The sequence below is a fragment of the Lepisma saccharinum genome, chromosome 20 (assembly GCF_977018435.1).
Source record: "Lepisma saccharinum chromosome 20, izLepSacc3.1, whole genome shotgun sequence".
Classification (NCBI taxonomy): domain Eukaryota; kingdom Metazoa; phylum Arthropoda; class Insecta; order Zygentoma; family Lepismatidae; genus Lepisma; species Lepisma saccharinum.
In genome coordinates this window covers 57,958,751-57,977,481 of record NC_139248.1, presented here as the reverse complement: position 1 = coordinate 57,977,481, position 18,731 = coordinate 57,958,751, and the positions used below count along the sequence as shown (strand labels likewise).

At 35.7% G+C, this 18,731-nt stretch overlaps 1 protein-coding gene across 8 annotated transcripts in view; it reads left to right on the top strand.

Annotated features, from left to right (window-relative positions):
- LOC146003283 (protein jim lovell-like) overlaps positions 1–18,731 on the top strand; it is a 204,396-nt gene that overhangs the window by 178,565 nt on the left and 7,100 nt on the right. For 7 of the 8 annotated variants that reach the window (XM_083141518.1, XM_083141511.1, XM_083141513.1 and 4 more), the window contains exons 9-12: positions 798–857; positions 2,057–2,129; positions 8,727–8,822; positions 10,649–14,333. In XM_083141518.1, the coding sequence (XP_082997644.1) occupies positions 798–857; positions 2,057–2,129; positions 8,727–8,822; positions 10,649–11,175 (756 nt within the window). In that variant the 3' untranslated portion in view covers positions 11,176–14,333. Of the gene's footprint in view, positions 1–797; positions 858–2,056; positions 2,130–8,726; positions 8,823–10,648; positions 14,334–18,731 lie in introns of those variants that run through there. The other variant, XM_083141517.1, reaches the window with a different exon arrangement.

The window sequence follows — 18,731 nt, the reverse complement described above, 5'->3', positions numbered from 1 at the left end:
TTGAGTGAACATCATACTAACACATTGTTACCGTAATTCAATTCAACTTTGAAAAGTAATACATAGATAACCTCTCTTAAAGAGTATATACATTTTTTGGCACCCCCTATATTTGGCGTCATGTCACCTTGGTCTAGTGGTCTTGTATGCACAGTGAATGGTTTTGTACAGGAGATGTCGTTTGTTGCACTTTACTCGTAACTTTGATCTGAAAGCTCAATAAGGGTTGCATTAATTTGATATTCTTGCAGCATATAGTAATTTTCCTGCTTAAGAATGTTGGATAACAGCAGGGATAGGATTCTTTGTACCTATAAAGTCTTCCACATGGTGAGTTTAATTCTTCCTGTATGTACGTATGAGTTGAGCCGACCACCGTGGCAGACTAGTTAGCACAGCATGCTACAATGCCAGGAGTCTTGGGTTTTAATCCAAACCTGAGCATGGGTATTTTTGCGAGCATTCATTCATCAGTTTCATCATATCATCACTCATCCTCATCTACTCGATTAGCCAGCCAAAAGTGATCGAAAAGCGACATAAAATAATTTAATTCAATCAATCAACATATTTTACTTGGCTTTTCGGCCACTGTTGGCTGGCTAATCACGAAAATGAGGATGAATTGAATGAAAATAAATTGATGCCTGATGCCCAAGCTGGGATTCGAACCTGAGATCCTTGGTGAATCATTATATGAGTTTAGTTTAGTATAGTATAGTAATATCAGTAATTCCATTCTTTTAATTCTCTATTTCCTTGTCATGATTACTTACAATTTGTTTTCTTGATTTAAGGAGCATCCAGGTGTCATCACAAAATCTGAATGGCCTCTCAGCTGTCGAGGTCCTTTTGATGTAAGTTACAAAATGTCTGTTTTCTTCCTCTGTTTTAAATTCTCACTTTTTAAAATATATCCCTGTACCTCATATCGAGGGTTTAGACCAGTCAGAAACTGAGAACCCCTTCATAATTTCAAAGGAACTTTTTCGTGACTGCATCTGAAAGTTTAGGTCCTTGAGGATAATATTTAGCTTGGGAGTCATTTTTCTAATGGTGGCTTTTGGCTGCCATCTTCAACAAATTACTATCTTTGCAGAAGGTGTTTTGATCATCCAGTAGTTCAGCAATAAACTCTTGAATGAAGAAAAGTAAGACTTTGTTTTGAAAGTAAATGTTTGTGAATTTTACCTGTTTCCTTCTCCCTTGTAACTTGGTTATTTTAGCCGTCGGAGATAACTAAACTTCATAATCACCTTCCAACAAATGTTTATAGAATCTACCTTTCAGGCATCAATCAGTTTGATAGTTATTTGTCAATCAATTTATTCTTGTTGTTGCAGTTATTGTCTTTTTATTTGTTGTTATTTTGTCCTTTATATAGAACTGTGCAAACTACAAAAGCTGGTCAAATATCATTTTGAACTGATGCTGATACTCTTACCGATTCCACCGTTACTGATACCATATACCACAAACAGTTCTGAGGAATTCAGAATATTTATAAGTTTTTTATTTTTCACTGCAACTATATCATACTAATTTACCGGAGTTTTGCTTCAAGATATACATAATTTCACTTGAGTTAATAATTTAATCAGAAAACCTATTTTCCCCACAATGTTGTTGCAAACATAATGAAAATTATTAATTTTTGCATGATTTTCAAGACATTCCATCACTGCAAAAGTATCATGTGGCATTTTTGCACACACTGTGCGACACTAGAGCCGACTTCCGTGGTGGAGTGGTTAGCACAACACACTAATGCCAGTTGTCCCAGATTCAAATCCTGACCTGGGCGTGGGTGTTCTTTGTGAGTGTTCCTTCATCAGTTTCATCATATCATCACTCATCCTCATCTCCGCGATTAGCCTAGAGTGGCATAAAAGCAAAGTAAAATAAAACATATCAATATCCAATACTGATACCACTGGCTATCGATTAATTAATGTATGTGTGGTTAGTGATTAAAATAAATTGAAACAAATTTGCCAAATCAGGTAATTAATTATCAACATTTGTTGCTAATAGAAATCAATCTTTTCACCCATAGGATTCACCTCTGGACAATTCTGGGTTTCCAGCGCTACCATCAGTGTCTGCACTCTCCCTCACACCTCCTCATGGTATGTATGAAGTATTTTGTTCAAACTGTTTGTGTAACTTGGAAGGCTTACTATTGCATACTTACTGTATTTCACTGAAATTCTTTGTTATTTTCTTGTTACTACAGTGTTAACATTATGAACGTTAATTTGTTTTTATATGAACGCAATGTGCCTTCTGTGGAATACTTTAATACAGGGTAATTCAAAATGAATGGTACAACTTTACACAGTTATTATGACGTTACTATTTATAAATACGGAGAAAATAGTACTCACTGTATCTGCGAAACTGTTTTTTTTCTTCTTTGTTCTATTAATTTCAGTGGCCAATGCCATCATCTTCGTTCAAATTGTTGTACTGTTGCTTGGCGTGTTTCTATTGTTCGTAGTTCTCGGATGCCGCTAGGTGCGCTGTTGTTAACTGTACATCTGCGTCTGTGTCGTCTGCTATTTCCCGACGGTAACTGTTGTAGTTGGGGAATCCAAGTGTGGTGTGTCTGTCTGCTATCGATGTTGAACTCATGTGGGAAGTGCATTATGGCATGCATTTCCTTGATTTCGGTGTCTATGAGTGTGTGAGTGGTGTGCTTGACTTGTACCTTTTGAATTTTATGGCTATTGTATTTGATGTGTTTAGCAAGACCAGTAGTGGGTTGGGCTTTTTTGCATCTGGTAGGTGTCATTGGATTCTTTCATTGACAGATCTGATGGACCTGCTGATGTAATATGCCTTGCACTCTGCATCCTATACACCTGGGTTATCAAGGGGGAGAGGAAGAACTGTTTGTGTTTGTTCATTTTATCAGCTATTTTGGCATTGGTGTGCGGTACTTTGATGCCATAGGGGAGAAGGGTTTTAGATGTGCGGTTGGATGTGGTGGGATGGTAGAGGAAGGCAAACCACTTCTATTTGCTGTTGGAGGTTGTTTGTTGCTGGGTAGGGTGCCTGACCTGTATTTCTGCTTTACTGCACCAAGTGAAAAGTTGTGCTTCTGAGTAGTCATGTTTCAGGGTTATTTAAGTGATGGTGGCTATCTCTTCTCGTACATCTTCTCTGCAACAGTAGGAGAAGGCTCTTTGATAAAAGTTCAGCCACACATTAGCTATTTGTTCGGGGGGATGGCTGGAAAGAACCTGTATGTACTGGTTGCCTGCATCTGGTTTTCTGTAAACAGTGGTTATGAATTTGTTAAGTGTGCAGCTGATGGTGGTGTCCAGGAAGTTGATTGCATCATGTTTCTCTTGTTCTACGGTGAAGTTTAGCCTGGGGTGGATGCTATTTAGTTTTTTCGCTAGAAGGTTGAGCTATTCTGCCTTTTTGTATATGACTATTGTGTCGTGTGCATACCTTCCATATCGGATGTATTGCAGTTCTGGAGTGTGGAGTATCTCTTTTTCAGTCAAGTGCATGACTATGTTGGCTAAACGGGCTGATAGCAGATTGCCCATATCAAGGCTTTTGGGCTGTTTGTAGAATTTATCCTCAAACTGAAAATAGTTGTGTTTTAAACAAACTTCCACCAGCCTGGTTGTTTCATGTACTTCTAGGGGCCTCCCCAGTAGCGCAGTGGCAGCATCGTCACCTTGTAATCAATGGGTCCCGGGTTCGATACCCAGTGGAGGCACAGTGGTTTGGATCCCACTTTAAGCTGTAGGTCCAGTCCTGATTAGCCATATTGTGCATAAAGTAGACTTAAAACACCAACTCAATCAATCAATCATGTACTTCTAGTGCAGGAATTCTGTTTATTGTCAGCCATCTTTCATCTGAACGCAGAGCAAGGTCTATGGGGATTGAATCGTACATGTCCACTATGTCAGTGTTAGCTAATTGCGCACTGTCAGCTTGTACTATAGATGTCACCAGATTTTTAGTATCGGCACTGTTGTGAAACACATGTGTTAGTTTGTGGTTGAACTGCGATATTTTGTTTTTAAGCCAGTTTGTTAGGTGCACTGTAGGGTGATTGAAACCAGCTATTATAAGGTGCATGGGGATTCCTGGTTTGTGTGTCTTGGGAGTGCCATAGGCAATGGCAGGTGAAGGGTGGGGGTTGAGAAGGAATTTGTGGTCTTGTTCACTGAGTATAACACTAGATTTCACTGCATTTTTACAATTCTCTTGTACTATTGTACTATTTATGATAGAAAATCAGACAAGGCATCAATATAAAGAAAAACTCTGGAAGTTTTATTCCCACTTACTGGGCTTATTCTGCTTAGCAGATGTTCCACCAGGATTGCAAGTGTCGCAAAATGGCTGGTGACCAGTAGAAGGAGTATTGTGTGTTGGAGCTGTCGAGAACTGATTCAATCACAATGGTGCAAAGACATTTCCACGTGCTTTTCGGTAGTAATGCATATGTTTCACCCTTCCGAAAAATTTGCCAAAGTTACAACAGCTTATTGTTAGTGCCTTTGAAACTTTTGACAACAACTTGGTGTCTCGTGCATAGCAAGTACTTGATTATCGTTTTGACCTTTTCCGCATTACATGTGGTTCCCATGTTGAATCTTTATAATGTGTCATGGGAGTAAAACTTCCAGAGTTCTTTATATTAATGCCTTGTCTGATTTTCTATCATAAATAGTAACGTCATGACTGTGTAAAGTTGTACCATTACCCTGTATATTCTTGATATTTTAATGCTTTTTTTTTTCTAGATATATATATTGGTTATACAGTTAAACAACATGTACAAGCCTATCACACAGTTGTCTCATAGTGATTGTCAGTGGTGATTAACAAAGTTTATTAAATTACTTCCGTATTGTTATATAAATGTTCTTTTCTTTCAGTTCTATTTCTGTTCTTACTGTCCTCTTTCATTTATCACTCTTAAGTAAAAAAAATAGTGTAATATATATATATAATATAGCATGTTGTAATATAGGTGTTCACTCTTCGTGTTTTCTTTTTGTTGTGGTTTATTGTACCCATTTTTACTTCATCATCTACGTACGTTATAATTATTGTATTGCATCTGGTGGCCGTGGTGGCTCAGTCGGTAACGCGTCTGACTACCATGCTAAAGGTCCCGGGTTCGATCACCGGCCGGTTCAAATCCGGGAACTTTTCTAACGTTGGAAGCGGCCCCGGCGCCCACCCAGCATCGAATAACATGGGTACCTGGGGAAAACCTGGGGGGTAAAGGCAGTCAGGGGCGTGATGCTGATCACATCACCCCCACTCACGACCGGATCAAGAAAGTGTGGGTCGTTACACCCACACCCCCTATACGCCTTCATGGCGTGGTGCTATACACAGGGGAGCACTTTACCCTTTTTTTTTTTATTGCATCTGGTGTCCACATAATAGGACATTTTTACTAATTCCTGTAGCCATGCTTCATCTTTGATCTCATTTATATGTTCTTGCCATTTTTGTTTTATAGCTCTTTCTCATGTGCATCATACTGTATCTTATATACGAGGGTTATTTTTTAAGTAAGGTCCGTTTTGCAATAAAAACGAAGTAAGTAAATTTTTTTCAAAAAAAATAATTTTTTTTTAAATTTACATACACTTCTCTATGTTTCTACATAATTTCCTTGCCGGTTTAAACATTTATTGTAATGAAGTAGGAGTTTTTGGATACTCTCCTCATAGAACTCTGCTGCCTGTGATGATAACCAGTTACTCTCAGAAGCTGAGTTAATTGCTGTTCCTTGCGGCAAAGAGTCCACTAATTAAACAAGACACCCTGCCTGTCTCAAAACACAGTTGCCATGATGCTGCTCAAAGAATGCCGTGAGCCTGCACGCATACTCATTCCCACGAGCATGTGCAATTTCAAACGGTATTCACAAGGAGACCTTGCGTCTAGCGACTACCACCTCTTCTGCCATCTGAAGATCTTCTTGGGGGCAAGCGTTAGACACTGATGAAGGAGTGAAAACGATCGTGAGTAACTGGCTATCATCACAGGTGGCAGAGTTCTAGAGGAGGGTATCCAAAAACACATATCCTTGAAACACATTTATTAAGGAGGTAAATGAACCTTTCAGGTTCTTCAAGGACCATTTCTAATTTTATATCGGATCGGTAGAATATCGGTTATCGGTATCTGTAAATGTTATATCGGTACTTTATCGGTATCGGCCAAAATTTCATATCGGCCCATCCCTAATTTTTCCACTCTTTCCTGCTGTTCCTTGCATAAGGGAACTTACGTTAATTTTTATTTTCATGTATTAAGTATTTGCTATCAGTGTTGGATTTCTTTTCTTGAATTAAGACAGGCTGTCTACTAACCAGGAATTTCATCAATTCTGGGAATTATCCAGGAATTATTGGCACTGCTGAGGGACGCTGCATGATTTTTTTTTTAATAAACACGAAAAATTGCAGCACCTATTATCCAATTCCCATAAAATTCATATTCACCTTCATGTTGTTGAAGCAGTCCCTTCCTGCTATAATAAGATGATTTGTAAATATTTGTTGTAAAATAATTTGTCCAATTCTGTTATAAAAATATTTTTTTTGTGCCTTTAATTTTTGGAAATTTCACCTTGAAAACATGGAATTTTACCTGAATTTTATATGGTTTTGGAGTAACCACCCTGTAGGTATTTGCTACAAATTTTGGTATGCTAGAATGTGAAGAGGTTCTTATTAGATAACTTTTCTCCATGTGACAAGGGTTGAAAGCACGATTGTGTTAAAATTAAATGCAATTTTGCTTTTGTAGAAGGAAGGAGAAATGTATTTTGTTGTTGACAGTTTTGTCTCATTTGCGGCTTAACCCCATAAGTGTGGATGGCATATATATACGCCCTCCGCATTGTGCTGCTGTAGTGCGGAAGGCGTATATATATGCTGTATGTTTGTTTCAACTATATTCGATTTACTATGGCATATATAGTCACACAGACGTTTGGTGAGATAGTTCTAGCTGTAGTAGAAACAAAAAAAAGTAGCAAGAGAGGAAAAAAGACAAAAAAGAAGAAGACGAAACTAATTTTTCTCTTCTTTTTTTCATCTTCTCCTTTTTACTCTCTTGCTACTATTTTTTGTTTCTACTACAGCTAGAACTATCTCACCAAACGTCTGTGTGACTATATACGCCCCAGTAAATCAAATATAGTTAAATCAAACATAAAGCATATATATATACGCCTTCCGCACAACAACAGCACAATGTGGAGGGCGTATACTGAATTTGACGAAAAAACCTACATTTTCCAGCAGAAAAACGTACATTTTCCAGTAGCGACTTGTTCAACAAATTCCACACTTAAGGGGTTAAGCTTTCGTTGAGTTTGCTGTAAGTAATAGGTATGGATGTGCTGAATTAATTTGGTAATTGTGATTACCGGTTAATGTTTATTTTCTTTCTCTGTCATCTTTATTTTCTCTCTCCCCCCTCCTCTCTCCTCTCTCATCCCCTGTGTGTCCTATTTCTTTTTTCCTCTCCTGTAAAATATTTATTTCTTGTGATATACCTCTCTTAACCCTCCTTCATCTGCGTCCTCATAGCAGCACAAATGTCCCGCACGCGGCACTGTGCCGCCTCATCAAAACCAACGTTATTTACGTGAAATATTGATGCAAATCGAGGATGAATTACACTAGCACTTACTGGAAATCAGGGGAAATATACATGAATGCAAACATGTCCATTTCGGATATTTTTATTAGCTATTAGAAGACAAGTAAACAAAAATGACAGTCTCATACAGTTACAAGCTTAGACTCTTGAAGCAAATGCATCACAATATTATTCTAAAAGTAATTAAAACTTTTCCATATAGTAATGAAGGCACTAAAAAGTGAACTCACCATTCACAAAAATATCAAAGTATTTTCCAAAAATTTTCAACGTATTCAAAAAATATCAAGGTATTATTTCAAATTTTTCAACTTAATTTTCAAAACTAATTGAAATCATACAACTTATATAGGCTTAGAAAGAAACTATTTGTTTCAAAATCTCTCTGACTCGCAGAAAAAACAATTGAATGTAGAAAACACACCTCGAAGAAACTTGCAAAATATTTTTAAAATGTTAAAATCTCAATATGTTTCTTGTACTCTTACGAGGTATACGTAAGAAAAGACATACTGACTCAAATATAAGGAACCGAGTGTTGTCACTTTACAATATCGTTATTTTGATAACTCTGTCATTTCGTATGGTTACTGCAACGGTTTCTGCATGCAAATGATTTGCATTCCGAACAGCGTGCAGTGGTTTTATACTTCTTATTTCCGCCAAATTCATGGCTGGCCTGCTGTGATTTAAGTTAGAAAACGTCCCACACGTGGTACTGAGTGCCGCCAAACTTTGAACGGTCGCTTGAGGGGCATGTAATCAACTGAAAGAACAACAGAAAAAATGTGCCAACTCCTATATGTTTTCGTGGAAATAGTGAAGATAAGTTACCTGGTGCTTTCCCGACCATTATTGCGCTGGTAAGGAAAATTATTCAAAATTTTAAGAAAGCCTTACGGAGGGTTTAGGACACAATGAGATTGGTAAGATTGCAGGCAATTTTACTGATACACCAATAAACCTGTATTAGTCGATAGAGAGTTACAATTATCACATCCCTAATTAATTTACTCCTTTTCATTGCTATTGTTTGTAAAATATTATTATTGTTATTGCAGGACTCTTCCCTACAATGGAAAGCTGTAGGAATGCATTGCTAAATGATGTCACACCAGAACCCAGAAACGAGAATCATATTATGGGTAAAAGGAAAAGTAAGTAAATTTTGCTGCAAGTAATCTTGATTAGACTGAAATGAATTACTTATCCAGGGAACTTGTTAATAAGTGAGTACTTCATTTCAGTACAGTAATTTGCTACCGCATTTACTTTTGCCTGAAATGTGAAGTAATCTTTGATTACAAACTGTAAATTTTAGTGGAGTTGTTTTGCATTAGTTCATCTCTAATTAAAAATATTGCATCGTAATTACAGAAGTCATGGATAGAGGCATGCATGTTTAGTTTATGACAGAAACACAAAATGTGAAATAACATTCTGTAATGTTCATTTTTCATGTCATGAAATGGTACGAAGCGAACTGCAAAATGCAAAATATACTCTCAAACACTAAATTTTGAGTTTACCTACCAACACAGCACTTTATGAAGACTGAATTATCCTGAGAGTTATGCAAAACAATGAGAATCGATTAATTCTGCTGTAAAAAATTGAGAAAGCAAAATTGGACTCCTTTACACAGGAATAAACTTTACACACCAGTAACTCTATAAGTATGCTATTAGGAAGGAAGTGTTTATTTTGTGTAATAAGTATAGTTTTCAAATCAAAATTGGGATTTTATTCTCCAATTTAACACTGAAATTCCATTTTATATACTCCTTTTGATCCCGAAATGTACCCAGTTTTTGTACAAAAAATCTTGAACTTTTATGTACCATAATTATGTGTCTAATAGTTTTTGTTGTATGTATGCATTGCTTGCATTGTAGAATTATTTTCTTGTAGTTTACGGTTATTACAAGCATAAGAAAACAGTTCTTCGTTGTGACGTTTCAGGAGAACACATGCTCCCTTCATCAGACATTTATTTATATTTTGAGTAAAGATACAGTTATAACAATGGTTAGCAATTTTTTAAACAAAAAGTATCTGTTATATAATGGATGTTGTCAATGTTACATTGTTGTAATATCCATTCTACAAGGGATTCTCACATAAAATTGCAAAATTTTTTAGATTTAATTTCAAAATTGTTTTTAGATCACCAAGAAGTCTGGAATGTACATTTAATGAATTCAAAGTGAGAAACTCTCTACCAGATGTGGAAACCAGGAATATATAATATAAGTTGTTCATGTTCAAATGATTATGTAGGACAAACAGCAAGGAAAATGGCAATAAGATAAGAACACGATTTGGACATTACAAATCTAAACCCAAGAACAGGTTTGTCAGCTCACATCATTGAAGTGAAGCATTTGATTAAAAAGAGAAGGGTTTTAAAAAGATTGACGGGAAACATAGAGTTGAATGTCTGGGAAGCTTCGTTTATTGCAGAAGAACACTGGAATAAATTAAATAATGAAAATGGTAACACAGATCCAGTATGGAGTTTTCTTTTTCACTAATGGAGTAAGCCACCATCTTTAAAATTTAATGTAACTGAAAACATCAAGAGACTTTGTGAAAAAAATGATGACTTTGAATTACCTGATGATATTTGGGATTCATAATTTTAAATAATAAAATAATGTGATAAAATTTATCTGAAATAAAAAAAAAACGACTGCTTCTTTTCACAGTTAGTTTGCTATATTACAACAATGTAACATTGACAACATCCATTATATATCGGATTATTTTTGTTCAAAAAATTACTAACCATTGTTATAACTGTATCTTTAGTCAAAATGAAAATAAATGTCTGATGAAGGGAGCGTGTGTTCTGAAACGTCACAACGAAAAGCTGTTTTCTTATGCTTGTAATAACCGTAAACTACAAGAAAATAATTATTTGTCTAGTCATGTATTATTGTAATTACTACTTCTTACTTTTGATTTTTTCTGCTCTCCATAGTGGGACGGCCGAAAGGGCAACACAGCGCACCCAGAGGTGGACCACCTCGATCATGGACAAACGCAGAGTTGACGGAAGCTCTACATAATGTGTGGAATAAGAAAATGACCACTTCTCAGGCATCTCGAATATTTGGAATCCCTTACAACAGCTTACTAATGTACGTAAGAGGCAAGTACGGTAAGTCATTGAAGTTGGAGCAGCTTAAAAAAGACTGCCTTATGAGTGGAGGGCCGGGCGGACCGCTGCCTAACGAACTCATGGGACTTGGCAATACGAGTAGTGGGGTTGGGGTGGTTCAAGGGACTGTTAAATCAGAAGATATAGGGAACGAACCTGATCTCGGTTTCAATCCATACACCAATTTTTACTCTGACTATGCCTTCCCCATACCCGTCAGTATGATCCACCTGTTGCCGCAATCGGAGAAGAACAGGGAATTCCCGCTCGAATTGAAGGAAGAGAGGAAAGAGAAGAGGGAAGAATCTCGGGAGGAATCCAAGAAGGAACATAATGGGCAAAATTAGATAACGTTCAGGTAAACAAAAAAGCATCGATGGATTAGGCAGTAAGTAAACGATACGTTTGCAGAAGGGAAGGATGTTGTGATGCAGCTAAGTGAGGCAAAAAAAAAGAAAAGATGTTTTATTATTGTGCTTCCTAAGTTTTCCAGGGGGAAGGGATACATGGACATAAATTGTATCCCCTTTATGTTTCCTGTAAGCATAATTGTTTAATTTAGAAGACTGACTCCGAATGCCAATGTTCAACTATTTATATTTTATCATAACTAAAAACCATAGTTCCTGCAGAGATTTATACCAAATATTACTTTTTAAGTTTGACATTAATTGACATGAATTTATAGTCAGCTTAATTATATGTATCATATTCCAACAGATGAAAGAAAATAAGAGTCCTGTTTTTCTTTAGAAATAATTATTTAATGTATTAATTTTTTTTGTTAAATGTCTTGGCACTACATGACTGTTGTGCCAAATGTGGTCTTCTGAACACAATTATTTGAAAGCTGTACAGTATTGTTACAACAGACAAAAAGCATTGTCATATATGAAGGCATTGTTGGATATTATCAAGAAAGATATTTCAGTGTAAATGTAATTAATTCTACGTTTTGTGACATGACAACATGTACAATGTATTTGTAGATATCGCAGTGACAGCCCCAAGATGACGATGTAAAGTAGATGGAAAAAATTCATACAAAATGTGTATCGAAGATGCAAGTAGAACTAGCGTTCATTGCACAAATAGATAGCACAATGTCACTATGTTTGGTGTCCCTAACGTGTAGCGTAGTTCATAACCAGAGGGAGAATGTGCTGTCTATGGTAGAGGATGGCTTGTATGCTTATTAGTGCCTGGGAGTTCTGATATCGGCTAGCTTGTACTGTAAATGGCAGTTCTGGTGGTGGAGATACGGCCTTGGGAATTTTTTAATACTCACAGAACGAGAATTTTTCATATGCTCCCTTTGAACTCTGATTGTCTGCACATATGGTCACATAATAATCATAGTATTAATTATTCAGGGATAGGACAAATAGAACAATGATATTTTTTCAATACTTTTACCTTGTGATATCCTTTTTTATAAATGATATTCTCACATGCATTTCACTCAGAGTCATTTTCGTAATGTTTGTACTTGTTGGGCAGCTTTCTTTTGTACGGAGGGCAAATGGTATGGTGTTGCACCACGATCTGGCCATTTGCAGTATCGGTCAACCATGCTTCCATGTGATAGTTCATTGATGGGCTGTAACAGAGGGCCAGAATGATAACAGCGAAAGACTGAGTAGTTAATAAAGAAAAAGATGTAAAAGGTACTAAATACGAGGGTCATTCGGAAAGTAAAGAACGTTTTGCCATAGAAAGATATTTATTGATGATATTACAGAAACAGAATATTCATCTTCTGCCACGTACCTTCACCTACTACCCCACATAGTCGCCTTGGACTTTTGAGGCACTAGTACCTCAACAACAGTCTAACTATTTCCTCCTCGTACTTGTGGCTGCCTGGCGATTCAACCAGTCCATGACAACATCCTGTAGCTCCTCATCACTTGCAAAGCATTTACCAGCAATGTGCTCCTTCATCTTCAGAAAAAGGTAAAAATTCGAAGCTGCATCGACTATCTTCAGTGATGCAGTCCACATTTTGTTTCATTGAACCTTGATGGCAGAGGGTCACTTTCACTTAGATCGCTCTACGTCATGAACATCTGTTCAGCCATTCTTAAAACATTATTCACCATCTCCAGACACTTGCTATATTTATAACACCTTCGCCATAGATTACACCAAGTTCACTGGGTGTAACATTTGCCGCTTGCAAAAAAATGAATCATGCCACGCACCTCACATGCAATCAGCATGTTACATCTCATTATACACACAACATTGTGTAAGTTGGTGGCACTAACTGCACCAGCCAACGATCTACACCTCACTGAACACAGCAACGAAACATCTTCGTGGTCTGAATGCGCAAACATTCTTTACTTTCTGAACAGTCCTTGTATATGGAAACTAATTATTATTGCTAAGAAAAGAAAGGAGGCATTTTTCGTAATTCGTTAAACTTGAAAGAATTGGCGAACATAAAGGGTGAATGAAATATGTAATCAGTGCACTTCGACTTACAGAATCCTGGCTAGGGCAGGGTTGGCAGTACGACACATATTTTTGTATGTTTTGCCCTCTGTTGGTCCACGTGTATATAGGCCTTAACTGTACAAATTGTGTAGGTAGTTTTATCGGGAAGAAGGTTGTGCTTTTGCTTTTGGTATGAGGGTATGTTTGATGTAAAAAGTTTATTACAAATATATGAACAATTACGTATAAGAATATATTGGTTATATAAAAAAACCACACAAAATAGCAATGTAGCGGCCATGTAAAGCCAATGAATGCACTGCTCCCTATGCAATTAGAACTCTGTGTAAAAAAATGGTAATTTAGATACAAGGAGTCGATGTTTATTTTTTAAAAAAATAATGAATTTGGAAATCAGTTTGATACTTACAAAAAGATGATTGAATTTGCTGTGTTTTTATTTCTTGCGTTGAAAGCTTCATGGAAGTTAGAAAAGAAATGCTTAATTTCTATCATGGCACAATAGAAGCACATGTTTATAATAGTGATATGGATTAAATAATAACAGTTATAGCATTTCTTCTCCTGTACTGTTGATTGCAGGGTAATGTCCTATCCGGGGACAGCTATCATGTTCTCTGCCCATAGCTAAGTGATACATGCCCACTAGTTCACATAGAATTTTCTCTACTTCTGGCTTCCAAAATGGGCGTGCAATTTTTAAGGAGTGTATGATCAGAGAATTTCCGTGTGCAGTGAATATTTGCATTACAAAGGAAGAATAGTGATTAATGTTTATTATTGTTATTTGTTGTTTAGTTTTCCTTGCAATGAGTCTTAATTTTCAGTTCCTCTTTATTTTATTATTTTTAAGGAAAGTACTTGATATTATAACATACTTTAATTGTCTGAAAATTTATGGTACCTCATAAAACATGTATCTGAATGACAAATAGTTCACTTTCTTGCCCACAGTGCAGGATATTAAGAAGTATGCAAAGAATTACCACTTATATTAAAATTCTTACAAAATTAGTGCCCATTTTGTTAGGTCTGAATTGGTAATCATTAGAGGCACATATTTTTGGTAAATAAAAAAGTAAAATTTCGGTATAAAAACTGAGTCAATTTCGGGTTCAAAAGCGGTAAATAAAATAAAATAAAATATCGGTGTTATAGCGGTGAATAATCACATAAAAAATGCTATATAAAATGACATTTTGGTTTTAAAATTGTGAATATAATCCTAAATTTGATTTAAAAACTACAATTATTCCACAGAATTAACATTTCACTTCTAATAGCCCATTTATGTAGTTATCCGAGTATTAAGTTTATTTCTGTGTAAAGGAGTCAATTTTTGTTTCTCCAATATTAACAGCAGAATTAATCAATTTTCCGGGAATTGCATAACTCTCAGGATAATTCAGACATCAGAAGGTGTCGCGTCGGTGAATAAACCCTAAATTTCGTGTTTAAGAGTTAATTTCGCTTTTTGCAGTTTATTTCGCATTATTTCGTGACAAAACATGGTCACAAAATGCATCTCACACCTTTCAAAAACATGAAAAATTAACACTACAATGTGTTTTTTCAAATTTCGTTTTTTAGTCAAAAACGAAATATGCATGCCCCTAGTAATCGTCGATACCAACCAATATATTTCATTAACATACCTTGCAAGTTGAGTAAATTTCAGACCAACACATACTTTAGAATTGAAAATCTGAAGTTTTTCTTCAATTCTGTGCCAATGCTGTGTGACGGCATTGAATTTCCTGATTAATTGATATATTCTGATTATCTTATATATGTTATCTATGAAATTGGTTAGACTAAATGTAGTCTAATGATGATGTACATTACATTTGCAAGGTAATTTCTGGTCACTGGGTGTGGCAACCATGCTTCTGAATTATTATTATTAACATTATTATTATTTATTATTTGAAGTAGGGTTAGTTACACTTAAGCTTACAGTTTATTTTACACAGATTATCTTACTTTAAAAACAGCTATTGATCTGTTCAATACTGCCAATTTCTTCAATAACTATGAAAATGAAGTCCCGATTAGATCCAACTGTTCATGCAATATCTAGTGGAATATCCTTCACTGTGTAGCACAACACATACAGTTTTCTTCCTGTCATTTACAGGTAGGTTCTTCCCACAGTGAAATCACTTAAGAATGCACAAATACACAACTTGAATAGCTGTCCTCACCCCTCTGATCTAAGCAGCAGCTCACATACTCATAACGAATGGGCGACACAATAACTGTGACTTATCATGCAATATTTTGTGAATTCCTTGCAAAAAATCACATGTATTTCAAAATTCCGACAAATTTAAAAGGTGAAGCAATATTTTTTTTCCCTCTACTGTATTCACACTGTGACTCGAGTTAGTTGCACATAAAATAAACAAAACTTATTTCAATTTACAATGTTTCGGAACTCCTGCAAAGTTTTTTCACAAGTCTGCTATGCTCTTTTTAACAATTACTTTAGGCAAACAATTGTTTTAAAAAAATGTTAAATTGACAGATTAAAAGACATTTTGTGATGTCTTTTTCATATTTATCTGTTTATCCTTCATATATGGTTGTCTTCTTTCCCTGTAGAACTGTTCACAAGTATTATGCAGGGTTACCAACACTTTGTTACTGATAAGCCTTTTCAACAGGTGTGTCGGTTGAAAATCATTATCCACACCATATGTGGTTTCAAACGAGTGGCGATTGTGCCATGTTTTGTGCTGAAATGGATAATATTCAGCATGCAACTTCCCCCACAATTCATTGCCCAAAATGACTCACTGACATACCGTATTTACTCATGTATAATGCACACTTTTTTTCCAAAATTTTGCACCCAAAACTGTGGTTCGTATTATGCTTGGAATATTTTTTTCATGTTTACGAAAACCTATCATGTTATATATCATTGTAAAGCTTGAATTCTGTAGTTTCTGAATATGGCAACAGTATTCCAATCAAAATGGGAATAGTAATGTGCAATGCAGTTGAAAAAAGGTAATCACAAAATGAAGGAACGTTCTGATTTTTGTCGTACTTTGGATGAAAGAAAAGATATGGAGAAAGAAAATAATAATTAAAATTTATTACTGGCCAAATAGTATGACACATATGGAGTGTGTAAATGCCTTAATGAAAGAAATCTTGTTCTGCTAACTGCTAGTTTGAGGGTCCTGAATGGGCCTCTTATAAATGTTACATGAGGCATGGAAAAAGTATACATTTTGAAGGTTTTTTTAGAAAAAGAAAAGAGAAAATGAGCAAAACCACGCATAAAAGTCTAAAGGCCATTTTCCAAGATTTTTCACTTTGTAATGTAATGTTCTGCAACACAAGAAAAGCAGTGCTGTTCTGGCAGAATTCGAGCATGCACCTCCCATCACATGGGATGTGTATCAGCGGTATTTGTTGGGTGAGAAATAACAGAAAATAACTTCCTGAGCACTGCAAATCCATAACGTAATTTTGATCTCCCTTTCTACTATTACAGAATAAATAAGGTGGTTAAAGAGTGAAAGCTTTGGGATGCTCAACACAGTGTAGGTGGGTTGGGTTGGTGACTTACTGTTTACACAAGAGGATATTCTCCTCTCGGTCCCCATAGCGACAGGTGACTCATTGAATAGGTATGATGTTACTAGCTCTTGATTGGCATAGCAACAGCTTTATGGCTTACAACTAAGAAAGCCATTTCTGGAACATGGATTATACTGGGCATTATACAAGAGATAAAATTTTTTGTCGCTTTTCCCCATCAAAAACCAGGGTGCGCATTACACACGTAAATACGGTATTTTCGTCTATTAGATCCTGCGTTGAAAACATCTGGGTAATCCTTGTGCATACGGTGTTTTCCGAAGTATTCAAAGTATGATTATCATGTTCACACGAGGAATGTGTACACAAAATATCGCAAATTTTTTACTAAGAAGATTTCTCATATGCTTTCCTTAACACTCACGAATCTGTTTGTCGGACTTCATTTGTATTCAGCTGTTACATTCCAGAGTGCACTGTGTCATGACATCAAGTTGATAATCATCCATTGTAATTGTTTAGCAGCTTTCATACTCAAATAGTATTCATTGGAAAATTAAGGCTAAGGCGATACCATTAGGACAGATGGCAGTAATCTTACCAATTCTTGCACATTTATTCAATCATATTAAAAGCAAATGTTTGAACATGAATATTACATTGAACTTAATTATTCCAATTTACAAGATCTAATAGTAATATGTAGTGTAGGCATATAGAATACTTGCATTGTTCATGTTCCACGCAATGAAGATCTAATATTCTATTTTATTGCATCTATATATTTATGTTCCTATGAACAATCCTATCAATAAAAGCACTTGGATGAATAAAACTATTACCAGTTTAGTTTTAGTTGGATAAAAAGTAGCCAATTAACCAGTTATTCACACACACTTCTTCCCAAACTCACTCACTCTGACCTAATAGACAAGATAAAATTTAGGAATTGTACAGTTTCCTAGCGACATGATTCAAACAAGTGTTCTAAGGTTACCAATCAGATACAATTGCCGTTAGCGTCCTATGTTTTGAGTGCATACACTGCTCGCATCATCGAAATGGAAGCGAACACCAATTTAACCTGTCTGGTAACCCGAGAACACTTGTTCAAAGAAAAATTTGCAATTACATGAAATTTTTGGATATGATGATTATATGTCCATCTCGTCACTTTTTTTGTTTTCTGATAAGTTTCTGTAAAATAATTTGCACGCTTAACAGAAAAGTGAAATTTGAAAACCCTGTATATTTTAAGTCTTGAATACAAATTATCCGAAAAGGGGCAGCTTTCTATGAATTTTTGTTTATAATTTTATTTTTATAACTGATTTCGTATAGACTCAATTCAGATACGTGTTTTGTGAGTTGTCCAATGATATTTCCCTGTTATGTTAAAGTGGAGATGAACTTTACTTTCCAAATCATGATTTCCATAATCTGGTACACACGGACACGGAACCCACATATGTATCCAAATAGTGATATGATAACCAATACATGTAGAACTTAATACTGTAGAGGTGATATAAGTTTCATGCTGTCGAGTGTCTGTCTTAGCAGAGGTCAATCGTTGAAATTTTTCATTCGGAGTTGTGTAACTTAATGATCTTCAGTGACTTGGAATTTCAATGCTTGAGAAAAATAATTCATCCTGTTGAACATGCATTGTTTTCTACTTCCAACAACAGAACAGCATCTGTTCGTCTTAGTCTGTTACATGCCTTATAATTCTACCTCTAAATTTAACATTGGTGGTATACTGATAGCTAAGAAGGTGAAGACTAAGAATTACTCATTTTACCAAACATAGCAGCAATTATCTTGTATGCAAATGCATATTTTGTAATAGATATATTTTTATTATCCATTATCATTTCACATA